Source organism: Amia ocellicauda, chromosome 14, assembly GCF_036373705.1.
Source record: "Amia ocellicauda isolate fAmiCal2 chromosome 14, fAmiCal2.hap1, whole genome shotgun sequence".
Classification (NCBI taxonomy): Eukaryota; Metazoa; Chordata; class Actinopteri; order Amiiformes; family Amiidae; genus Amia; species Amia ocellicauda.
The window spans coordinates 29,809,270-29,836,311 of record NC_089863.1 but is presented as its reverse complement, the minus strand read 5'-3'; the positions used below and the strand labels follow the sequence as shown (position 1 = coordinate 29,836,311).

The window sequence follows — 27,042 nt, the reverse complement described above, 5'->3', positions numbered from 1 at the left end:
CACTTTATGTATTATATACAATATAAACAAATTGTGTGGGATGTTTAAACTGACATCACTGAACCACATAAAACAAAGCACCCACTAAAATAATATGGAGAGAAAAGGAAACTAATATATAAATATCAAGTTATTTACCCATATTTTCATAACATATAATTATTGTAGAAATATGCACAGTTCAAAGCATGACATCATAGGCAACAGAGAATCTCACCAAACTAATCATCAGGGGCTATCGTTAAGCAAAGACATAAGGGGAAATGTACATACATCAGATACCACGCTCTTCTGGCTGAAGACCATTTTGGTGGCCGTTGGACCGTTTTTTCTCTCCTCTCATCCAAAACCACACTCTGATCACTTGGCTCCAGCCAGCGATCTTGGCGATGAACTGAACTGAGCTGATCTTCTCCCACCCAGGAACCTCGGTCCCTCAGTTGTGGTTTCAATGCGTATCAAGAGTTCACATTCGAAACCCCATGAATTTTTCCTAAGCTGCTCTGCTGCATTCCCCCTGTAATGAGCTCCTTATAAAATTATTTGCCTTCCAGCAGTGGTGCAGAAGTGTAAAATACAAAGCGAGAAACTGCCACAACTCTATAGGCATACAAATGATGATGTATCTGTGTAGTAGTTTATAGTCAGTGTATGTCATTAACTGTAAACCCAATAATAATAATCATCATCTAGTCAGAGCAAATCACTTTTCTAACACTTGTGTTTTCGTTGAGAAAAGGCAGTTCCTGGACAGTACTCCCATTTATTTCTCTGAAAGTTGCACAAATAAAAAACCAGGTCAGCAGTTTATTTTCCATTTGCTGCTTTATTACATTAAAAACAAAATCTACATAGAAAACTACTTCCTTATAAAATAAAAAAGCAATCCATCAAAAAACTGTTCATATCAAATATATATATCAAAAACTGTATATAAAACTAAAAAAAAAAAAAAAAAATGCTAAGATCATAGAGAAAGACAAAAAGAGTTTGCACTAATAGGCATAGCTGGTAATGGTTTTCAATAAAGTGGAGGTTATTATTGACACATTTGTTTGCATTTTTACTTATACAAAGAGCCTGAAGGATACATTGGTGAAAAATTACATTCATTTCAAGGATTTTGCAGATGATGTGGAAGAGGAAGCTATAGGTTTCACCTTTCACCTTGGTATTGGACTCCTAGCCTAAGCACTACATAACTCCTTATGAAAACTATAAGCAAATGAAGACAGACAGACTTTTGCTGCACATGTGCAACCTTCATTTCCTCCCCCTGCACACTAACTGGCAGTTGACTTTGAGAGCCTTTTGTTATACAAACACTGAATGTACAAACCATTAGGATCACCTGCTCTTTCCATGAAACAGACTGGTGGTGAATCCAGGTGAAAACTATGACTGGAGGGAGGTAAAGACAGCACTTCAGGGGAAGAGGCAATGCTGTTATGCTCCCTGTGTGTTCAAGCAGTGAGAAGGACATGTCTTTCCAGCACTGAGATTGAAGAGCTAAAGAATGCTCTAAATACTGCCATTTCTCAATTCTATTTCCAAGAAATACTATTCAGTTGACCGTTTAAGATGCATCAACCACAAAAACTCCAGGGCTGGATACTCCTGTATATTTTCATTTCTTTACAAATATTACAAAATGTGCCTAAAGGAACGGCTCACACTTTTTGAACTCTACCCACACTTTGAACACCGATATAATTCGCTGAAGCTGGCAAAGGGTTTACAGATGAGTCAGGGAATTGTGCGGTGATGGATTTTGCTTTTAAATTTGATTTGAAGAAACTGGCAAATAACATTGTTTATAATCAAGGGAGGGAATGCTTTCCACTTTAACAGTATATATTTATGTACAGGGTGATGCGTTTTTATTCATTGAACTTTTTCAGTTAATTGTAGTGGCGTTCAGGTCTCTGGACTCCTGAGTGGAGTGTCGTGGGGTTAATCCCAGGTGAGGTACACTGCTGTTGTACCCTTGAGCAAGGTACTGTACCCAGAATGCTCCAGTACAAATCCAGCTGTGTAAATGGGGAACTATATGTAAAAAATAATGTGATATATTGTAACAATTGTCATTTTCAATGGATAAGGGCATCTGCTAAGAGATTATAATAACCAGAACACATGCTGCATGACTGCAGGAGAGCAAGGGGGGAGGGTAAAGGTGTGTTTTTTTAATGCTTCATCAATGCATTACTGGATGATGGATTGAGAAGGCTGATGTACATTTCAAAACAGGCTCATTTTCAACTGTGAAATTAGAATCTCTTTTGTGGTTGGATTTGCGGTTTCTAAAAAACCTGAGGTGACTGTTGGAACAGTGGAATAATAATAATAAAAAGAGAAAAGGAAAAACATAAAATAAGTACTGAGCATTACTGAAATAATATACATACAAATAACATCATAATAATACAAAAAATAAAACCACAGAATCCAGGGTTGTTCTTCCCAGAAAGTGGGGAAGCTGGGCATTGCACTGGTACGTATGGCTTGCTTTTAAAACGCAGAATCAGAAAGACAGTAATGCTACTTTTCCGTTTTTTTGTTTTACCTTACACAGACTGTACTTTTTGCTCAAAGAAATCTTGAGGTCACGGATGACCAGGTGGAAATCTGCAGAGGCCAGATGTAATCGCAAGGAAACAAGATAAAGGTTTCAATAGACTAGATAGGATCCTTGGATCACTTACTTATTAATGGACACCAAACGAGCACGATGGGGTGAATGGCCTCCTCTCATTTGGACACTTTCTCATGTTCTTATGACATTTAAATCAATTTACATTGATTACATCGCAAGAGCAGCATTTAGTTTTGATTAGTTAGAGTCGGTTAGAATTAGACACATCCTGGCCATTTTAAGACTGGCTTTTTGTTTCATGCTGGTAAAAAGTCATGACAGTGCCTCTACTGTCTTGATTTATTGACCATAATGTATTTGAGGTTTTAAAATGTCAGCTTTCCAATGGTGTACAGCCATCTTTGTTGGTTTGTCTTTTTTGTCTTCTTCTATTTATTGCGTCCATGGTTTGCGTGGCAGGTTATACAAATGTTCTTGTGCTTGGAAGAACACGTTGTCTCCTTTAGAAAAAGATAAAAGCTTTTCAATTACACCATGAAGTGGAAACTGAGAATCTAAAACAAAAACAAAACGAAAAAAGAGTAAAAGTAGTCAAATATGGTCCATTTTAGCATAAGCACATATCTGTCTGCAAGTCTGCGTAGAAGAAAAAACTCTGGGCAACAATGAAACAAATAAACAAAAAAAACTGTTTTCAGCAAAGTCAACGAGTTTCACCAAAGCTTTGGGTAACCGTGCAGCGGCTACGGCCACAAAATGTAAAGGACAGGAGCTACCCCTCAACGCTGCTGAAAAAACAAAACCGATACATATGTAGGACAAGTAAATAACGTTAATAGTGCGGGCTCCCTGGATGTCCTTTGCTTTAATGATCAATGTAAAGCACTGGTCCTGCTGATGTTTGCTCAAACCCAGCTCTCCATTACATATCTGAATCATTCATTCAATTCATAGTCTGCCTCAACAGAATGAGCTTTTGACTAATTTTAAACAGTGAGAGATTTCAAGTGAAATACAAAACGATATCAGGCACTTGACATCTCCAATGCTTTGTAAGGAAAGCAATTTGAAATTAAGCAAACTATTTAGTTGAAGTGATTGAGAGCTCAACTGGAACAACCACCTGCAGGACAATGTGCCTCTCTGCCCAGGGTAGAGCTCAGTGGGGTGTAGAGGAGGGCAACTGCGCTGTTCAGTTTCGGGGCCTGTGGTGCTTTGCACTACAACAAAGGGTTCATGAAAAGGAGTCAAGTTCTGCAAAAGTCCAGCAAAACAATGGGTATAAAGGTTTACACCCACAGCATTACTTGCTTGTATGCTGGCTGTTACCTGGTTTTCCAGAAAGAAACAGAAAAAAACAACATCTTGGCTGCCTCTTTTCGGTTTTTGGAATGAGAAAACTCACCTCGAGCTGGCACCAGGCACTGCCAATGTCACACTTTTCACAAGAATATGAACGTGCCATTATAGGACCAGATCAAAGCAGGTTTTTAGTTAGATTTGGATATTGAGAGGGGTGGGAGCTAGGTGGTCCTTGGAAATGTCTATCGGCCGAGTGGACAAAATGTTTTTGCAGGTCTCTGAACCCCAGTAATACAAAATATGATCCTTATTACCTTTACTCAGGTGGCATGCAGCTAAACGTTATTTCATTTGGGGGCAATTGGGATCTTATCCCCTATTGTGGCTGCATTATTTTAAATATTTATTTGAATAAAAAAAGTTGGTGAAACGCTGGCATACCCTAAACCAAATCTTACACTGAGCATCTTCCCAAGGACTACAATCATTGCCTACTTGCATGTTGTGATGGTTTGAGGTGAATACGAGCAAAGCAATATTCTTGTATGTCTTAAGTGGATCTTTGAAAAGGGACAGTAGATGTTCCTCACGTCTACTGTAGCAAAGCCCCCAAGATTATCCCAGAATGGGGCCTGTAAAAGGGAATGGTTGCTGTATAACCCCTCTCCCCCTGCTCCCTTTTTCACGTTCCCTCTCTCTTTAGCAGGTGGAAGGCAGGGTGGCAGCGTTGGCGTGGCCCAGTTGCCCAACGGCCAGCATGAGAATGTCCTTCTTCTCCTTGTGGAAGCGGAGCTCTCTGCCCGCCAGCCTGGCCTCCTCCAGCTCCCTCTCGGCCGCCCCCAGCTCCCTGCCGATGGTGCCCGACACGCCCTGCTCCCGGTTCACCCAATCTGCAGCCATCTGCGTGCGCATGTCATCGTCCAGCGCCCGGTGCGAGTAGTGAGCAAGCACCTCCTTGTGGAACAAAACCAAAGAAAATAAATGGGAAATGACAACTGCCACGCTTTACTGCTGTCTTTGGTAGAGTGATCATGTGACTCATGTCACCACGGTACTGAATTTTAAACTTGCCATGACAAAAACGTGGGGCAAATTTATAGTTTATGGGCCAAGGGTGGGGAGAGATTTCAACCTCCCTTCTAAGCTTTGAATGCAGAAAGATTGAAGAACGTGCGCATAGCTTGGGCACTTAAGGTTCCCACAAAGTAATGAGGAACGCCTGTCTGCCATAAGGTGGTGTCTCTCTTTCTGAAGGACCAGAACTCTAGGAGACAGGAGACAGGAGACAGGGAGCGCTAACCGTTTGTCATATAGTGCAAGTGTTTATGGTTGGCCACCTGACCCCACACACTCAGTTTTATATTCCTGGTCAAGAACCCTGCAGTAAATAAACTACCATGGCAATTCAAACCTCTTCCTGTGTGTGGGAAATCTTTTCATAAACTCCAGGACACTACAGCTATGACCCAGAAGAGGCACACTACCTTTAACCTGAAAGCCAATGAAGCTGCACACCTCCTGTACATTTGGTGCGTCTCAATCCCGGCCCCGTCTCTCCACTCCTGCCGAGCTCTGCATCTCCAATTCAATGCCTGACTGTTCTCTAGCTGCTGTCCCATCCTATCTCCTAGTTACATAATTGGTCCGATTCACTAATTCACTTATCATGGATTTGATCATTCCATCCAGGCTGCACATTCTTGATTGTGCAGTGGCGCCTCAAATCAAAACAATATTTTTAACCATTAACTGCAGAAGACCTTCAAATAATGTGAAATATCTGATGGATAAAATAAACATTTCCTTCTCTCTGGTTAAGAAAATAGCTCCATTAAGGGCTCATTAAGTCTAAGCAATTAAGAGCGGTTTGGAATAGAAACCAGAAGACACAGGGGTCTCCTGATGCAGTAGTGGGAAAACTTGCTTAATCACCATGCATGAAAATAATACAAATATAATAATAATAATGATGATGAATTAGAATACATTTCTGTAGTGTTTACATTTGCATTTAGTTTGAGCTTGTATTACTTTTATGTTTTGTAATTCGCCCTGGATAAAGGCGTCTGCCAATAAATAAATATTATTATTAATAATAATAATAAATTAATTACAATTACAGTCTGTGACTGGGTTATGACACTACTCAGATTAAAACCCGTGCTGTCTAGCCTATTGGGCTTTACTTGCACAGAGTGGAGGCTTTAACTGGTTGAACAAATTCCAAACTCTGACTTTTAATTGCCACCAGTTTTCCATATTTCCAAAACCCAGAGATTTTCTTTTTGTTTTCAAGATGATGAAAGGCACACATTTGTGTAAGTGAACTCGGAAAAAAGGGCATAATTAATCAGCCTGGGGACCTCATTAACAACGTAGTGGTGTGTGATCAGAGTAAGAAAACTAACAAAAGAGAAAAACAACAACAACAACAAAAAGGCCTGGATTGCTTTAAGTAAAGGCAATCGCCAAAAATACAAGTAGTAAAACATTTTCTGCTAATTAGCACATCTCACATATTTGAATATGTGTAGATTTCTACTGATGTGTGTGTGTCCATGTATGTATGTGTGTGGGTTTACATAGCCACTGAGTTTCAAAGGTTTCAGTATACAATTTATATTAAAAGAAACTTGAATTCTATGTGTTACACTCTCTTCATACGTATGCATTATACTCTCGAAATAGGGATCCTCAAATGCAATCCCATGATAGGAAACCTCTGGGGGGGGTGGATTAAATCTGTCTGGTTTGGGGCAGGACTTTCCACAAAAATGAACAAAACAACATGTAAAATAAACAATAAACCAAGTCTGCTATCTAAACGCCCTGCTAAATACTGTGTTTATAATCTAAAGGCAATAAAGTAAGCAAATGCCACCTTAACAATGGACACTTTAATGTATGAATTTGGGCCACAAGAAAATACTATTGTATGCCTCAGAATTACATCTGTTACAGCCACTACTGTACAGTGCAGTGAAATCAACAGCAACAAAATATATGTAAAGCTCTGCGGTAATTAATTCCTAAGAGACTGCTGTTAATGTAATTCACTTCCACAGCATTATAAATCACTGCTGTTGCTTACAACACTCCCACTGTGCGCGTCTTCATTTATACTCTCTAGATCGTCCCTCTCACACATCACCTCAGCGCAACGATGCACTCGCCCTCCTGCGGAAAGACTGAGAGCCGCGGAGGGGCTTTCAATTAGAGCGTCACAAAATCAGTCCCCAAAGCATTTCGTGTGGCATTATGAAATGAAGATTATTTATTTTCACCACCCCATGACATCAGGAAAATCCACTGAACATGTCTCCGTATTTCTTCCGTATTTATTGACGCTCTTAATCTCAGTGCGGCACGCCCACAGCCCGGCTCCTACCCCAGTCGGGGGATTTGAAGCTGCGGGAGAAATGGCTCAAAGCCTGACATTGCACTGTGGGCGCCTGAGGAGCCACAGGGAGGCGTTGGTGTGCAATTATCTGAGAAATCCACAGCCAACATCTCCCCCACCTCCTCCCGGCCTGGCAGCTGTTAGACAATTGTACACCACATGCTTGAGAGTTAAAACAATTAAACACATTTTTAAAAGCTGGAAACAACACAGACTGCACTGGAGTGCCACTGATTCTAGGCACTCTGGGTTCTGGGTGGAGACTCACTGGATCTTGGGTTAAAGATAGTCCCCAGACGGAGCACTGTCCTCTGGTTTTTGTTCCTGCTCAGCTCACAGCTACTTCATTGGTCCAATTCAATTATGAACTGGGCAAACACTTCTCTCCAGGGCCCAAAACATTGTGCCAAGTCACCAACATATTTTACGTGAGCAGCCATCATAAAATGAGAATATTACATCAATCTCTCTGTAAGGCTAATTGAAAATGAAGTAATTATGAAAACAATACAGCCCTTCAGGACTGGAGTTTGATAACCCCTGCTCTAGAACCTCAAGGCTTCCTAAAGGAGGCATCAAATGATCAGGCACACAAGGCATCCAACAGAAGACGAGCAGCACAAAGCTACGGCTTAAGCCTGCATTCCTCCTTAGGTATTAGAAATGAGACCGCTGTGCCAAGCCGTACCTGTCTGGAGCACTGCCTTTCCCTCATGGCCTTGAGGCTTCCGTTCCAATGCAGCAACTGAAACACCGTCATCAGTTCCTAAGGGGACAACAGCATCCAAAGGATTCAGAGTTCAGACATTTTCTTGGAAACCGCGCTTCAGCGACTTTACCGTGATTTGGGAAATTTGTCTTTTGGGAAAAGCGCATCTTGGAATGTTATTGCTCTTATAAACGGCGTTCCAGGAACTGTAACGGAACTCAACAATTAAAAATGTTAGCAGGAACAATTAACTGCCAATCTTTATGGGTCTATACACCCCAAGACCATGCTGATGTTGGAGTATTGGTAGCTAATTCATTCACTTTCTTTTCTTGCACCTTGGATTGGTAAAAGTTACACCTTTGATTGGGGGATGCCAGAATTTGAGGACTTCCCTTTAAGATATTCCGCCCTCTTTCCATCAGCATTCAAGATGTTAAAAAGCTTGGTTTTGATATTGGTTTTCATTGATTAAGACTCCCAACTGTGTCTGGATTGTGCTTGGCAAAGCTGTGCGGGCTAGAAGCCTGACTCCTGTCACAAAGGTCTGGCAGGAGCCCACAAGTTTCCGAAGCTGTTGTTGGAACCCGACTCGCCGAAGGAAAAATAAAAACAGAGCTACGTCCAGACGGAGGAGTTTAGATAACTGTCAGTTTGTTTGTTTTTTGGATTGTGTTCCAATTATGGTGTGGCGATCTTTGTTTATCCCTCTTTGCCTTTCTTTCCTTCTCTCTGGATGTTTCTAGTTTTTTTCCTTCATCCCTCTTCTACACTTCCTTTAATTTTTGTTCCCTTCTTTCTGGCTCTGTTTTCTAGCCAATATGTCATTGTGTTCTCCTTCCATTTTGTCTCCCTTTATTTTCATTTCTTGGATCAAGGCACCTGCCAAAGGAATAAATACTAAGTTTGTGTCTGTATGTTCTTCCTTTCATCTATATTTTCTTTCCTTCTCTCACTCTTTTCATGGTTTTGTTTCAGTCTGTTTTTCTTCATTGTTTACCTATTCCCCCAATGTTGTTCCCCTCTATGCTCCTTTTCTTTTTCTCAATTTTCTTGTTCTTTTCGCTATCATTCACTCTAAATTCTGCTTCCTCTTGATCTCCTTCATTCATTCATTTTCTCATCCCTTGGTTCTGACAGTACAGAATCCTTCCCCTTATTCTCCTTTATACAAGGGAGAAAACTTCTCTTCAGTAATGTAGTTAGAAATGAGAGCTCCTTTAGTCCTGGGTCAATTCCATTTCTATAACATCTAATTTACTGACTGATTCATTACAGTTAATTGAGCTCTCAAACAATTACAGTATACAATACACCTGCTTCAATTGCTTTGTTCTTTACTGTTCATGTCATTGAACTCTACAACATAGTTGCAGTTCCATCCTACAAACAAGAGAGACTATTGCCAGTGCAAAACCACTCACCTGGAACTCCAGCATGGATTTGCCCTTGTTGGACTCTAGCATGAACCGGAAGGCTCCTATCCCAGTACTTGGGTTATCAGCCTCCTCCCGGTTTCCCTGCAAAGATCAGAAATCCTGGATGAGACACTGAATCGTTGAGTCTCTTAGGCTCGTGTTTCTCAACCCTGGTTCCTGGGACACAGATGTGAAAATTGCATCCTGTCTGAGCCACAGGATTGGGGTGAATTCCAGTTTTTCCAATTCCAATTCTATTTGAAATTCCTTTTTCAGTTCAGTTCCAATTCCAGAAGAGCCTATTATGTCAATGGCGAAAAGAAGTGGAGTCGGAAAAAGGCAACTGGAATTAACAACAAGCCTGCTCAGCTGGATTTATTGTCATTGGCCTCTGCTGTCAAGAGGACAGCAGTAGCTTTCATGATTACTCCAAGTTTTAAGTTAGAAATTGGACACCGCATTATAATGTTCAGCGATTGCTGCAGAGTAACGTGGTAGACATAGTTCAAAGGCCCGTTTCTGGCATTTCAATACATTTCAACCACAAATCTATTATTTAGTCTACGTAGGAACAGTAGATTATGTTAAATGGTTTTCACTAAACTTGAAATAAAGGTTTTATTCTCCGTATTTTGAGATTCGTCACAAATACAATTCTCTGGATGCAGTTCAATGAATTGAAGGTGATCACGTTATTTCGCAACTTTATGTCAACATCCCCCCCGTCGAAAATGTCGCCGGCAACCTTATGTTGTTCTAGTTTTGCTTGAACACAGTGTTGCGGCAACGTTAGCCGGCTCTCCCCCTTAGCCCCTCCGCGTCTGCCATCGAGGAACACTTACGTTGAAAGACGCCAGGGCTTCGCAGACGCTCTTCTCGATGAATTCGTCGGTGATGCGCCGGGAGGGGTGTTCGTTGAAGACCGAGTTCATCAGGGCGATCTTGGCCGCGCTGCGTCTTGCCTCGGCTTTGGTCGGGCAGAACTGAGAGAGGGGGGCGAGAAAACACAAATCGATTAACTCTGGCATCCTAGAACGGGTAGAAGTTACAGTAGGCCATTTCACCAGCCTTTTCCTTGACAGTCCACTTCAACTATGGCCTCACAGCTCATTCCAGACCCTGCCACTCTTTGTGTACATCCTATATGTAGCTCTGCGCCCCTTAAGTGAAACCCACACAGGAGCGCCTGCACCGCGGATCTGCCTCCGAGAAGCGAAGCAAAAACAACAGCGGCACACAAAAGTGGAGTACTGCTAATGTCTTTTTCTAATGCCATTTACTGTTTGTCGTGCAGCATGTTTACCATGGTTAGATCCGCCGACCAAAATGATAATTTTACTTGCACAAAATGCGTAGTTAATAAGGAGTTGGCGGAACGAGTACGCGTGTTGGAGGCCGAAAATTGGCTTGATTCAGTCTGTAGAAACACGGATTCGTCCTCTGTAGCCAGCAAGAGGCCCACACTGGCGGCTGCGCAGTCACCGCAGGATCGCTGGGTCTCGGTAAAGAGAGGCTCTAGAAGCACGAAATCAAGAGCTAGAGCTCCGGCGCACCGGTCTCCCATTCGAATTTGAACCCAGATTTGAACCCCTCGGCGGCGCGTCTGCTGAGAAGGTGCTCATTATTGGAGACTCCATATTTAGAAATATAATGATTGTGTCACCAGCAGTAGAAGTAAAATGCCTCCCGGGAGCCAGAGTCTCTGAAATCTAAGCTAAATTGGACGAATTGCCAGGCGATGAAGTTTCTACTCTGGTTATTGACGCTGGCACTAACGATATTAGACATAGACAATCAGAGATTTTTAAAAGAAATTTTACATGGCTATGCAAAACAGCGAAAAAACGATGTCAGAATATAATTGTCTCTGGCCCGCTACCAACATTACACAGAGGGGATGAGGCCTTCAGCAGGTTGTCCTCTCTAAATATCTGGTTGACAAGCTGGTGTGCATCAAATAATTTCGTTTTTTGTGAACAATTGGGATTGTTTTTGTGAAAGGCCTGGCTTATACAGAAGAGATGGGCTCCATCCGAGCTGGAGAGGTGCGCTAATGTTATCTGATAATATAGCTAGTTGTTTAAAAACGTGACTCCTCAGAGCACCGGTCAGGCTGCAGGCTCGCAGTCCTACACTGCAGTCTGCCTGTAACTCCCAGCATAGCCTGACCCCGATCCTAGATCCCTGCCTGGGGAGATCCAAGTACATAGTCCTGAGATGAAATCTTATACAAACAAAATGAATGGTTATCCTATTAAAACAGTAATTTGTCATAGGCTTGGATGTATTCCTTCCTCTGGGGGCCCTCGTTTCAACAATCTAATAAAAGTTAAAACTACAAGACAGAAATTACCTGCTCACATTACTTCTCCCATGTATAAGCTTGCAGTCTTAAACATCCACTCACCACCTAGCAAAGCAGCCTTAATAAATGACACCATAACTGACACACACATAGATGTGCTCACCTTGACTGAGACCTGGTTAAGACCAGACACTATTCCATTAGTAGAAGCCTCCCCTAATGACTACTCTTTCTGCCAGAAGGCCCGTGCAACAGGCCGTGGGGGGAAGGGGGGGGGGCTGGCCACCATCTACTGCACAGACCTGCGCCTGTCTACTAAGCCATTAGACCTGAGGCTTAATCCACCTCTTCAGCTTATAGCTATTTATAGGCCACCAGGCCCCTATTCCTTTTTTATGACTGAATTTAGCAATCTCTTATCTGACTTAGCCATACATTATGATAAACTCATTACTTTGACATTATTGACATTAAAGACAACCCCCCTCACTGTTACTTTCATGTCCCTATTGGAGTCTGTAGGCTTCACTCAGCATGTGTCTGGACCCACACATCGTCACAATCACACACTAGATCTAGTTATTACCCGTGGGGTACAGATTCACAACCTAATAATATCAACCCAAAACCAGACGATTTCCGACCACTGCCTTATTACATTTGAGCTGCCTGGAGTAGAATTAGACACACAGGAGAGGAACATAGAAGCTCGCTGCCTAAATCCCACTGCTATTCATAAATTCACTACCCTGTTGCCAAATGCTAGCTTTATCAAAACAGGATCTGCAGATTAATTATTAAATAATTTCAACAATACACTAAGCACTGCTTTAGATACAGTAGCCCCATTATGGACACAACAAATTAAACCAACAACACACTCGCTCACTTAAAACAGAATGCCGTAGATGTGAGCGTAAATGGAGAGAAACAAAACTAGAGGTCTTCTATATGGCATGGAATGACAGTATAATAAGATACAAGTAGGCCCTGTCCTCTGCTAGGTCTGCCTACTACTCCAATTTAATAGAGACGCATAAGAGTAACTTTAAAGTGCTCTTATTAACATTTAAAGCACTTAAGGGACTGGCACCTTCCTACCTAAAAGATCTCCACTCCAGGTCGGCCATTGAGATCACAGGAAGCCGGTTACTTAGTGCTCCCTAAAATACACAAGAAAACTACAGGCCCCAAAGCTGTGGAACGATCTTCCAGCCAATGTAAGAGATGCCCTCTCTGTCTTAGCCTTTAAATCACGGCTGAAGACTCATCTGTTTAGTCTGTTTTTCTAGCCCATAGTGCCGTCGGTGTGCCATGGACATGCAATTGCACAACTGTCTTTGGAAATGTCCTGCACTGCATGACCAGTATCTGAGCACGACTGCCTTCTTGTCTTCCAGCAACAGCCACCTCTGAGGGTCCAACGAGGCACCTCGTCCCCCACCATGGAAGTCTGATGAGGCACAACCCACCTCAGAGGCACCTCACCACGGAGGGTCAACGGGGCATCCACACCCAAGGTCTGATGAGCCATCGCAATGTAAAGCCTATTGATGGTCCAACCCCCCCACCCCCGATGGCCAGCGAGAGGCCTAGGCCCTAAGCCGTGGACCCCCAGAGATTCATTTTCTCCTACATGCCATCCATAGGAGTTTTTTTGTTTTTCTCTCCTCCGTGCCTAAATGGTTTATTTACTTAAATGTTCACTCACTTTATTCTAGATCATGTAAAATGTTTACAGGTCTATATTTTATTTTGCTGTATGTTTGTTGTATGTTTACCAGTTTGTAAAGCGCTCTGTGGCTACCCTGCGAAGGGCGCTATACAAATAAAAAATTATTGATTGATTGATATTCCCTCTTAAACAGTCCCAAACTTAACGAATTCTGGGCCTGGTTTCATTTTTGAAGTTAACCGTCCTGCATAAGAGGCTGCATTCTAAAAAGTAAGCTGCTGGTGATTAAAGAATAATAATGACTCTTTAGATCCGGTACAGAGCTTTCCGACTCTAAAGCAGGTCATCGGGTCACTTGAATTCAGGTGTGAACTTCGCAGGGGCTTCAGCTACACTACAGACCCTCAGTCACTGATTCTTTACTTGCTATTCCCGTCTGGGCTGTGCTTGGAATCATATTGCAAACAGGGCTTTACGGACTTTCGGAGAACACCCACACAGGGAAGTTGGAAAGGCTGACAAAAAACGTTTGCAGCGAGGGATTTTGGCCGAGACCCATTCTCTGAAGCAGGAACCTTTTCTGCAACGGGATTAAAATGGGCCGGGGGAGCAGCATGGGGCAGTGGGGTGGGTTTTTCGATCGTTCCAACTGTTAACTCGAGTCTTTCCTCTGTAATCTCTACCAGATGCACAGCCATAAGAATTTCCAACCACAGCTTTACAGCCTGCCAATTTACTATAAGATATAATAATAATCAGAATAATACATGAGAAAATGAAACGGAACAGGATTTCTAAACTATACATTTATTTTAAGTTTCGTTTGTAATTAAATAACACGATTATGTATAGACCAAGTGCATAGAGATGTTAACAGGCAAAGAAAAAACTCATACCTTTGAATGTTCTGCAATGAAATCCACCACACACACACAAACATTCATTCATCCCAACCAATAATGTCAGTGCAGACATAGTACAGGGACTGTATTAAATCACCCATCCGTATAGGATTGTACACTACAATTTGGTACATTCCTGTCTACATTTTGGTCTACGCACATTTAGGTCCTCAAAAAAAATCAGGAGGAACTAATATACATTTTTTTTCCCTCCACAAAAAACCCAACAACAACAATTCCACAATCTGGTGACAATTATTCAGTTATTTATCTGTTAGTGGACATTTTTACTCAGGGTGACAAGTGTCCAAAAATACACATTAGTCATCATTTGACAAGGAAAAGCAAACCGTATATTTTCCTAGTTGAAGTAATTTCAGCAAGAATACGGTTCAAAATACAGTGCAGATTAGAGGTAGTGAGAGTAAAAAAGTGGTAATTGCTTAGGTCTACAAACATTTACAAAAGTGGGGAGATACCACAAATAGGAATCTATCCATACATTTTGATTTTTCTCTTTGTTTGCTGGTTTGGTCATAGTGGATACATTTTGGAGTCCAAAATAATGGCAAAAGTCCTTAATAAAAAGTAAACAGAAAGTGGATTCTGATGTCCATTTTTTCGAAAACCTGGAGTCAATCAATGTTTCCATTACACGAGAGAAAGAAAATGCATCAGGAAAAAACAAAAAAAATCCCTTCATTAAGGCTTCATGCATCTGGGATAGAAATCGAATGCAGACGTAGAGGTGCCCCGTCCTGAGAAACAACTTTATCTCTGTCCCAGGCTTGGACCAACTTGGATCATACAGTTACACAGGACTTTTCTTCCTTTGTTTATACTCTCACCCCCTCCATCTTGATCTCTACCGCTCATCTCTTCCACCTAATTTCTCCAGATCTCCCTTTGCTCCTCTGTCTGTCTGTCCATCTTAGTTTTGCTCGCTTTTCTCCCTAATCCTCCAGTCCCTCCCATTCTTAGGTCTCTCTCGTGCCTCATTTCCATCACTCTTTTTCACTCTCTCCTCATTAGTCTTCTTCCTCTCTTCCTCCCAACTCCTTGGCTCATTCTCTCTTCCCCCCCTCCCCCCCTGCCTTCATCTCTTATATCTCCCTCACTTCCCATCTCTCTCTTTCTTCCATCTCTTCACTGTCTCCCTTCTCACTTCTATTCTCTCCCTCTCTCTCACTTAATTACCATCTTTGGATTTCTATTTTCCCTCTTGTTTAGTAGAACTGTCCCATTTGTTTTCATTGTGAAGCAGAATGTAAACAGGATGTGTTTTTTTTTTGTAACCGAGTCCCATACAATTGTAAGACTCTCTCTCTCTCTCTCTACCCCTTCCAATCAACCCCTCCCTCTCTCCTTCTTCTTCACATCTGCCACTTCCAATCTCCTCCTTCCAGTATGTCTCTCTCTCTATCTGCCACCTCTTTGCTCCTTTCACACCCGTTCCCAAATTTTCCCCATTCACTCTCTCACCTCTCTCTCCCTTCACATCTTCCGTTCCCTCTCACTTCTCTCACTCTGCACCCCCCTCCCAATTTCAAACTTGTCTTTGTTGCTCCCTCTTTCTACTCACCTCCCCCTCCCCTCCTCCATCTCAGTCTACCTGATTATCTACCCCCACAACCTGTCTCTCTCTCCTTTGTATCTCTCACTGCCTCTTCCAGCGTGTGTGGAGAAAGGGATGAGGGAGACATCTCCCCTCTCGCTCCCTCTCCCATATCATCTGTCTGCCAAACCACCCCCTCGTTCGCTACCTCTGGCTGCTCTGCTCTCCCAATTTGTCTCTTCTTTCCTTCTCTCTCCCCACTCTTCACTTTTCCCAGCTCCTCTCTCCCACTCTCCTTCTCCATCCCATCTCCAATCTCCCGCTCTTCACAAATGGTCTGTCTCTCCTCCTTCTCCATTTTAACATTTCCCCCTCCTGTTCCAATGCGGTCTCTCTCCCAGCTGATCTGTCTACCCCCTTCAACTGTACACCTGAAGTATAATGCCCCGTTTCCACTGGCGGACGCGTCTGGCCCCGGACGCTTAAATGGGCGTTTCCACTGGCTAAGCGTCTGGACGTGTCCGTGTTTTGTGGACAGTTAACTTGCTGGTGCTGGACGTGTATGTAAGCGCCCGTCCCGCCCACTGAGGACATGATTCGCTTTCAGAATTGGAGGTGTGTGCTTGACTTGAGACACAGGGAGGAGATCAGATACATTGTATCGGAAGATATAATCTCAAGTACCGTGTGCGATCACGAAGAAATTACAAGTTTATTAGCAGCATGGAGTGAAATCCATGTACAGAAACAATGACTGCTTACAGTTAATATCCCAGTGCATTCAAAACTTGGATTTCACAGGACAGCGGTGCAGTGCCGTGACTAGTTAAAATAAACTGAAGGTTAATAATCGGAGCAGTAGCAGCCGATATTCTTAATATTTTATTAATAACTGGCCAGTGTTTCAGGCTGTGTTGTGTGAATGGTGTGCAGGACAATCCGCAGAGACAGTCAGTGTGAAGGCGAACACGATTCAGTTAACGTGATAAATTTACAAGTTAAATTAATTAATAAATTAATACAGCAGATGTGGGGCTCCCTCTAAAACATTAAGGACTGGTAAAATAAATGCGTCCATAAACGCCATGACTGAAACGTGCACACTTTAGTTAAATTATAACCTGCTATATTGGAGCTGGATGATAAATCGTGAAACGTGTGTATTTTGTTTCAACTGTAATTTGCCCTGGTTAAGGACGTCTGCTAAAGTAAATTATAAATAATACGGCAAAAAGTATTGTTGGCACTATAAATTAAGGGAGTCACGCTGTGCCGTTTAAAATACATATATACTAGCACAAATGACGATAATAATAACAATACATATTTGATATTTATTATTATTGTTGCACATGGAACCGTATTCTTATGTGAAAATGCTTGTCTGAATATGTTGTTGTCTACACGTTTAGCTCTTCCTAATATCTCTGAACAGAAACGTGTATGTATTACGCTGTTTACAATCATGTAAAGCACAAATAATAAAACAGACACAAAAGTCCTCTCCACGTCAGGTTGTATCGCTCGTAGTGTTGTTCTCGGTCTCTGTTTTTAAAACGAAACACAAACCAAACCCAGTCGCTGCTCCTCCCATCAGAGGGAAGGACTTCACAGCGGCCTGGTTTTGCAAAAAAAAAAACCTCTGTGCGATTCCTAGACCGTTCTCCCAATTTGGATGCAACTACCCTCAAATTAAAAGATGAAAGTCTACACTTAAAGCACATCTTGATTGTTTCCTTTCAAATCCATTGTGGTGGTGTACTTAGACAAAATGATGACAATTGTGTCACTTTCCAAATATTTATGGACCTAACTGTATATAGTGTTCAGACCCCTGACCAATTCTCTCATATTACAGAATTACAAATGGTACATTACATTTTCATTGATATTTTAATTTTAAAACACAAACTCAATTATTGTAAGGTGACATTGGTTTTATGTTTTGAAATATCTGAAAGAAACATAGATGTTTGCATAAGTATTCAAGCCCCAAACATTAATATTTGGTCACCTTTCGCTGCAATGTCAGCTTTCAGTCTTTTGGGGTAGATATGTACCAACTTTGCTCACAGTGTCAGTGTGATTTTGGCCCGATCTTCTTGGCAGGTTTGCTCTAGGTTGTTTAGGTTAGTTGGACAAAGTTTGTGGATAGTACCACAGATCCTCAATGTGATTGAGGTCAGGACTTTGAATGGGCCACTGTAGGACATTCACCTTGTTGTTCTTGAGCTGCTTCAATGTTGCGCCTTCTGCTTGGGATCATTGTCCTGCTGAAAGGTGAACTTCCTCCAAGGCTTTTTTAGTGGACTGGAGCAGGTTCTCTTGCAGTATTTCCCTGTATTTTCCTCCATCCATTCTTCCTTAAATTTTAACAAGATTCCCAGCCCCTGCTGATGAGAAGCATCCCCACAGCATGATGCTGGGACCACCATAATTCACTGTAGGGATGGCATGTCTTGAGGTGGGCAGTGTTAGGTTTGCGGCACACACAGCGTTTTGAGTTTTGGCCAAAAAAGCTCGATCTTGGTCTCATCTGTCTACAAAACCATTTCCCACAATGCAGCTGGGTCACTCTCATGCTTTCAGATAGTACTTTCCGAGTAACGGCTTCTTTCTTGACACCCTCTCATACAGGCCAGTATTCTTGATATGGTTGACTAGTGCACCATTACTCCACTCCCAGCCACTGAACTCTGCAGCTCCTTCATAGTGATTGTTGACCTCTCTGTGGCTTCTCTCACAAGTCTCCTTCTTGTTTGAGTGCCGAGTTTTGAGGGTCAATTGAGGGACAAGTTTTGCCTGGGTGGTGTAATGCAGCTTCCACTTCCTGACTATTTAACTGTGCTCACTGGGATATCTAAATACTTGGATATTATTTTGTACCCTTTTCCTAATCTATGCATTTGTATGACTAACTTCTGTAGACTGCTCTTTGGTCTTCATTTTCCTTCAGATTCACAGCCTGATCAATGATCCTTCAACAGTGGGGTTTTTATCCAGAAAATGTGACCGCAACTAGAGGCCAATAATTGATATTAAGTTTCAGTGTTTTTAAATAAAATATCAAAACAGGAGGAAATTTCAATGTCTCTTATTACTGAATTACAAATGGTACAAACACTGGACAAACACTGTAAATATTTACAGTTACTCAGTAAATATTTATTCTATGATTTTGATGATAGAAAGTATACTGTAATCAATGCATGGGGTGGGTGAGGCAAGCTATGCATTAGCCAGTAGATACAGAGGCTGTTTCTCCTTTTTCTCTCTGTCACTTTATATTTCCAGCTGCCTCTTCCAGATTCTCTCTCTCTTCCTCCCAGCTTGTCTCTCTCTCTCTCTCTCATTTCAATCTGGCTGCACTCCGCCTGGCTCCTCCACACCGATGAGATCCAGACGTGACCACAGAGCCCTGACTCACTGCAGCTGCGAGAGGGTCCCCAGCCTCCTTGTGAAGGAAACAGACTTCTGCGCGGAGCCATTAACCCCCGCCATTAAACTCCACGGGCCACCGCGGCCATCGCCAGCGATCACAGAGCGAGCCGCCCGCTCGGGAAATAGGCCGCCCCCTTTGAAGTGGGTCGCCACAGTTAAGCAACAAAACTGGTTTCAACAGTGGGACTTTAATTACAGATTCCTCACCTGCACATAAGGGTTCCCTGTACTTCTTTTACATCTGAAATCACTGTGACGGTTTTATTGCATCAATTAGCTGGCGCCACATTATATATATTATATATAACACATGCACAACATTACAAGGGGTTGTAATATCCATGACAAGAAATGCATTCAGTCACATATTACACTAAGCAACATGAAGTTATATAGACACCTACAAAGTTCAACGAAAGCAAAAGTGTTCAAAAAGGCACCGGTGGAACAAAAGCCAGGAAAAAACAGTGGGTTCCTTAGACTAAGTCTGAGCAACGCTAGCCTACACTACCTGCTGGACCCTGACTGGATTTGAGGAGCACTGTGCTATGCCTAGGACTACAGTGTAATGCTGAGCTACAGCCAAGGGGAGCATTCATTGACTGGGACATCTTCAGCCTTTGGGACTCCAGACCTGGGGGAACGGGAGAAAGCCACCCCAGCCCAAGAGAGACCTAGAAGACACGGTCAGGATTTTTTTTTTTTTCCACAAGGCAAATGGGACGGCCAGCTCGGAGGGAGGGGATATGGATACCTGGAAACTCCCGAAGCAGCTGCCCCCAGGGAGGCTGACGTAGCAGACGTAGGGGGGGTTGTTGGAGGGCACCATCTCGTACACGACCAGGGCTCCGTTGCGCAGATCAGCCCCTCTGGACTGCTTCATCTGCCAGAATTCCTGAAGGGCCTCCACCACGTTCACTGCACACACAGCAAGACAGCAAGGCACAATTAGTTTTGGTAATTTTTTCTGGCTATCAAGACCTGAACAACTGAAATCCACTTCCTGCCACCTATCCAATGATTTACGCAACAACATGAATTTGATAATGATGACATACTCTCCATAGCTACGACACATGATTGTCACATGAATAGTACATCATGCATGTATTATTTATATTTTTATTTATTGGCAGATGCCCTTATCCAGGATGTCTTACAACATAACTGCAATACAAAGTGCAAGAATACAGTTTAAGTTCAAGGCATCAAACATTACAAATTCAAATTTACAATAAACGGAGCAATTCAAAATATAATACATTTTAAAAATTCCAATTTACACAGGCAAGTACAGTAAGTGAGGACATACATCCTGGAAAGTAAAAGCTAAGTGCTGTCAAGATGTCACAGTCAAGGGCTACGGGAAAGGGAGCACGGAGGAAAACAATCAAAAATGCAAGAAGCTTTATAAAACTCTGTGAAGTGCTATCTAACAGGGATTAAAAGGACTAATATTACAGTCTAAAAAGTACTGTCTGAAAAGATGCATCTTGAGCAAGTGCCGGAAGGAGAGAAATATATTATTTTTGCTTGGTGCAAGCAGGAAAAATAATACGTAGATCCCCTATCCATGGAAAACAGACAGGTAAATATATGACCCCCACCCCCACCCCCCAAATTGAACAACCTGAAAGAAAATCTTGCTGCTCTACAGAAACCAAATATAATTGGAATGAAATGTTAAATACCATAGTTGCTAGAACAGAAGCAAAACTATTATGCAGTCAAACAGCACATTTTGGGGTTTGTTTTACAAGTTCTAAGATCAGTAACTCAGGCAATATATATAGATTTTTAAAGGATCTTCAAAATAAGAAAATTACGTGTGTTCAGATTCAAATAAAGTCACAGCTGTCAGACTAGTGAGTGTCAAGGATACATTGTCGACTGCAAGTTTTCGATTTTTAGCCTGCATCAGACATGTACGCTTTCTTTTACATTTGGTCATCGTAAAGCAGGGTTTACTTGCCTTCTCAATCATTGCTCAAATTGTTATCCAGTGTAGGAGCACATTAGCTTTTACAATTCGTGTTGCGCTTGCAGTTTAGAAGAAGTCTCTGAATGAAAACCGTAATTAAACCCAGAACTTGCCTTATCCCAGCATTTTTAATCATATCATACAGTTCAAGATGATTTCAGATCAATGAAATCTCCGATTCATTGAAAGCTATACAACATAAGCGGTCCAATTAAGCACATTGTAAGTTCAACTTGGTGGAAAAACAAACAGCAGGTCAGTGGGTCCCCAGGATTAGGGTTAAAGAGCCCAGTCCTAAATTAAAATACAGCAACATCAAAGTATTTATAATGATGATGAGATCATTAATTTACAAGATGCCTTTATCCAAGACTAATCATATAATCATTAACATACAATATACTACAGGTAGACAATATTACAAGGGTAGAACCATCAGCATATACAAGTAATTCCCATAGTGCAGCGAATAAGTTTAAATTGGTAGGAAAGATCATAATGGCCTACGGGGGGTGGTCGTGGGACGACGACAATAAGCTGGGACAGAATGAGAGACACACAGGGTATCGAATATAATACAGGCAGGATGGCAGCAGTGACCGAGTGACGGTGGATATGGGATTTAAAATGCTAGGAAGTCAGTCGGGTTTGATCTTTCTTGGGGTTTTGGAAGTGGCGACATGGGAAGTTTAGTTTGAATAATACCCTGTAACTAGTTAAGTGAACTGGCAAACCAGGCCCCCAGCCAAGACTCTGGGCCCAGTGTGTGCTGGCTTTGCACACTTCACTGGGGACACGTTAGTACAATGCAGCATAGTCCCTAACTATTCACAGTGCTGGAGTACAAAGCTGCTCTAAAATAAAATGATATATAAAATAACAGCCAAGTGCAGAGGGCAACTCAACACAGAATTGCTTGTAGGAGAGTCTTGAAAAGGACAAGCTTAAAGCGATTCCTAAAATTACGGCTCCATGCATCTTAAACGTGTTGCTATAGTACACAAGTAAGATGTGTACCACTTGTCAGCTGTAAAAGAGACTATGGCGTAAGAGATACAGACATTATAATAATGGCTGATTTTGCCCTTTTTCTGCTATCCAGACAACACATCCTGAAATGCTGAAGGAGCACGACTGCTGGGTTTTGAGATCCACCATTATTTGGGCAGGTTTTCAATGTTAACTTTTTGAAAAAGGTGCTTATATGACAGAAGTGATAAACATCTTCCTCATACACTAGAGCCACAGGTTCAGATGCATAAAATGACAGTGCTCTATGAGAAAGCCGAGATTGGAGCCGACACTGACTGGACTACAGGGCGCGAGAGGATGTTTTAACCGGTTTAAATCACTTGGGAGACAGACTTCATTGAAGAAATGAAATTGAATGGAGCGAGACTGCTCGCTTTAAATCAACAGGCAGTGGGAAATGTATTATTAGGCACAGAATGCTTCATACAAGCCTAACATGGCTTACTCTGATGCCATAGGTAGAAAGGTCTGAACGAAACGTCTCTGGAATCATGTCCAGCTCTTTGCAGCACTGTTAATGACATGGAAAGGAGGATTAGGGTGACGGAAAAGCAGCGACAGACAAAGATCCATTTGGCAGTTGTAAATGGCAGCTCTTAATCCGACTGATCCACAGTCACCCAGACAAGACTGACAGCTGTAGGAAGACTAAACACCAGACACTTGTTAGCGGCAAAGTGCCACCGTCCTGCTGCTGGGTCCCTCTTAGATCTTGAGGTCGGAGCAGTGCACTTACTGAAACAATATTGATACCGTCAAGTGCATTTTAAGAACAAACAATGTAGTGTGTGGTGTGCCTGTAACAATGTGATATGTTTATTACGATGGCTCTGACATCATTACACCGTTAAATATGCAGTAAAGTGCTGCAAAAATGGGTTTCCGGGCTTAATTGTCCAATGTGCAATTGTTTATGTGCAGGGCTCAATAGATGATATGTATTGATGTGTTATAATCTGCATAAGGTCAACTCTTTCCCTACTGTGCAATCAAGGGTAGAAAATAGCATTACAGAATAATTATTAAGGAAAACGGGACAAATACTTCCTTCAAAGACTAGCTGAAACCAATGAAACCCTCTTAAAAAACGAATCAATGCAATAGAAAGTGTGTGTACCTGAGGAAGTATTTCACTTCCCTCTGAAATACTGTTTTCGAGCTCTGTCTAAATCACTGGATACCTTGAACAGAGGAACACTTGGCCTAATTAAGACACAGAACTGGCTCAATTAAGCAGTTGAGCCCTGAGGCACCACTGGGGTTGGGCACCACTAGATATTGAAATAAATCACTGTCTGATTTACCAACATAAAATAAGTTACTTTTTTCAACTTACCTGAAACTACACATGCCATGTTCTCTATATAGCCATTTCCCACGTGCCTGTGTCTGCATTTATAACATGCAGTTAAAAGTGACACCTACAACCGAAGAGAAACTGACAAACAACCGTCAAAGAGCCAGGGTTTTACATTTCCCTAAAGAAAAACGACAGACTCCTCTCATCACAATATTCAGTCTTGTGTGATCCAGAGCCCCAGTGCAGTTAAGTGTGAGAAGGTCAGCCAACACATGGGTTGAAGCCTCACATATGGACACATTTCAATACACAGCTGTCAGAAGCATTGCCTGCTTTTTGGTTTTCCAGGTCCACAGCTTTAACTAAAGTAATGAAAAGGTAAATCCTCTTGACATTCTCTGACCAGAAAACATGCTCCAGAATGGGGATTTATTTTCCCTTGTTAGTGCCAGTTTTGGGTTTCTGCAGCTGCACTCAAAAGGAAGACAAAACTGGGCTCTATGATCATGCCTTGACGTTGGGATACAAAGCACAAAGGCGTCGCTTTGTATCGCAATGAGTGATACAAACGTGTGCACAATGCCTTTCGCCTGCAGAGACCCTGGACAAACGCCTGTCCACTGATCACGGCCATTCATGCCGGTGCAACAGACCCAGAACAAGACTGGGATCACTTTCACTCAATGCATTTTCGTACAACTGTGATCTCCCACCTTCATTTTTAGTAATACAGAACAGTGCATGAAACAAAACAATACTACAAAACGCATTCATAACAAACAAATACATATGATCTGCAATAATACTGATACAAGCCGATTTAGTGCACTGGTTTGCAAATACAGTACATCTCAATAAAACGTTTGGAAATGTATTTCTGATCACTAAAAAGTTAGACATGCACTTTTATACATGTTAGCAATGAACACGATTTAAAAAACAAATGTGTCCGGAATCTTACATTGCACCTAAAGGTCTGAATTATGATGATTCAAAACAACAGCAAATTAGTTTGGTTCAGCTGCGTTTGTATAATGATGTTAGTCGATAGACGCGTCCGCCCACATACCATTATTGAAAATTGTGCAAAGGAAACCAAAACACGCATTACAATGTAGCAATGTGTTGTGCACATTGTAACTCCTCACAACCAAGTACTAATCATACAGATATATATGTGTGTGTGTGTACGTGCAGTCTGTCCACATCGGAACATGCTAACCCTAAATCAAATTTCTCCATTACCTCTCCCATAGCCCTGGGTGTGTTTCGCAAAGCTCCTCACGACAGCCTCCACCGCCTCCCTCAGCACCGCCGGATTCCCCGGGTTGCACAAGCCCAGCCCGGCCAGCCCGGCGGCTCCCAGCCCGGCGCCCCCCGCCACCCCGACCCCGAGGCTGTGCAGCTGCAGCGGCGGCGGGGGCGGCGGAGGCCCGGAGGCGGACAGGGAGGCCGAGAGCGGCGGCGGCGGCGGAGCAGTGGGGACTGTGACCCCAGGCCGGAGAGAGGATCGCAGCGTCGCGGTCGCGCCAGCTCCGATGCCGATGCCGATGCCGATCCCGGGCTGCAGCCGATGGGGGCGGACGGATTCCATCATGCTAAAACAATGAGGGGGAAAAATACTAGTATACTAGGCTGGGGGGAAATGAAAATAAATGAACAATAACAAAAAAGAGCCCAAGCCCGGAGAAAGAGCCTGGATCGGGGTGATTAACAGAAATAACGGGACTGCCTAGACAGGGCTTTAAGGCTGCCCTCCAATCCGCGCTGAGAGAGGGGCTGAGCGCAGGGCCGCCGCGGCGCAATCACCGCGCAGAGCCAGCTGTCAGTCTGCGAGTGGGGGCGGGCCTGGCCGGCGCAGAGGACAGCTTTGATTAGCTATGGAAACTTTGCAGGAAAAAAAAAAGCAAAACAGAAACACTCAAAAGTACAGTGCTCTGCCATATGGGAGAGTGTTTGCATAACGGTTACCCTTTGCATGTGGATAGTAGTTTAACGGACTCTTTAAACCCTTCAAAGATGCGGTAAATGTGTGGTCTTATCTGGCTTTGGACCCTGCAAACTTATATTTGCATTTGAATGCCTTATGGAAACAAGGAAAGTGACCCTAACCTGTGGCTGTTCGTGATTCATGTACAGTGAATGGGGAAGTGATATACATGCAAATGGAACTGCAAATGTATACAGACCTAGTTCATTCTCATTCATTATTTTTTTGTTTAATAACAAATGCAAATATGTCCAGTGATGATATAGTGTTACCCAAATACTGTTGCAGCACAGATAATAATTCAGCACAAAATGTATTTTAGTTTAAGACCTTCTAATGCACGGCACAATTAAGCAATTTGCACATCTGGAATAAACTGCTAGTCTTACATGGCTTACAGGGGGTCCTGAAGAAAACTCATATAGATGCACCTCACTTGCAACAGAGGAACAATGTATTTCGGACCAGGATGTGAACTGAGGGAATTAATGTATATGTACTCAATTAGATGGGTTTGAAAGGCTAATGGAACAGGGACAGAGAGAATGAAAGATGAGTAGAATTGACATCTGCACAACAGATCATTTTTTCAGTAGTTAACACACCCATACCCACACAAATAAGCAAACAGTGGTTCTTCAAAACTCAACTTGTTCTCAGGTCTCCTCCAGCCATTTTAATTGCCTTGCAGATCTTTTAAAGAGAGAATGTTTACAAGTGTAGTGTTTAAAATCTATGCTTCACTGCCTTGATTAATTGTACACTTCATTTGTTTAACACGTGTGTGACATTAATACAGCATTTTGAACATGACCATGTAATTATGATATGTATTACTATTAATATTAATAATAGGTATAATTAATTTAACTCATTGTGTACTGTATAAATCACTGTTTAAGTCCTTCTACACACCTCCCCACAGTGATCAGCATTTAAAACACACTTTAATAATGCAAAATGACACCTATAATATGCATTTTCATGAAACATTATTCAGTACAAAAAGAAAAATAATGATTTTCCTTAAGGCAATACATTAATTTGATACGCCACCCCCTCCTAATTAAAAACATAAATAAGCATGACCATAAATGAATCTGTGTTTCATTAAATTCATAATATTCAGTTACTGTGCTTGTACTGTTGTTTGACAGCTAAAACAACCAATTTGACTATGTGACTCCAAGATAAAAGTTTGGATTAACAGCTATACAAAATATTCCATTAGTAACAAAGAGAAAATGCCAAAATGTGGGCATCAGGCACCCTCTAGTTGGATTTAAAGTTATGAACACTTCCTATAACAGCAGCATACTAAGAGTTTTAAACAGAGCCTTGGAAAAGTGTAAATGTCTTTTTATGTTGTTGAATATCTTCAACCCCACTATTATTTACTGGTCCTTGGCTCCATAGAAATGTCCAGAAGTACTGTA

At 42.1% G+C, this 27,042-nt stretch overlaps 1 protein-coding gene across 1 annotated transcript; it reads right to left on the bottom strand.

Moving 5' to 3' along the window:
• Positions 1 to 806: 806 nt before the first annotated feature.
• Positions 807 to 25,387, bottom strand: lix1l (limb and CNS expressed 1 like). The gene is made up of 6 exons (XM_066721589.1): positions 24,862 to 25,387; positions 20,058 to 20,221; positions 10,268 to 10,408; positions 9,432 to 9,527; positions 7,987 to 8,064; positions 807 to 4,852 (listed from the first exon to the last, which is right to left on the bottom strand). Exons 1-6 carry the CDS (start codon positions 25,211 to 25,213, stop codon positions 4,598 to 4,600), a joined length of 1,086 nt encoding a protein of 361 aa, XP_066577686.1. The 5' UTR covers positions 25,214 to 25,387; the 3' UTR covers positions 807 to 4,597.
• Between the last annotated feature and the right edge of the window lie 1,655 nt (positions 25,388 to 27,042).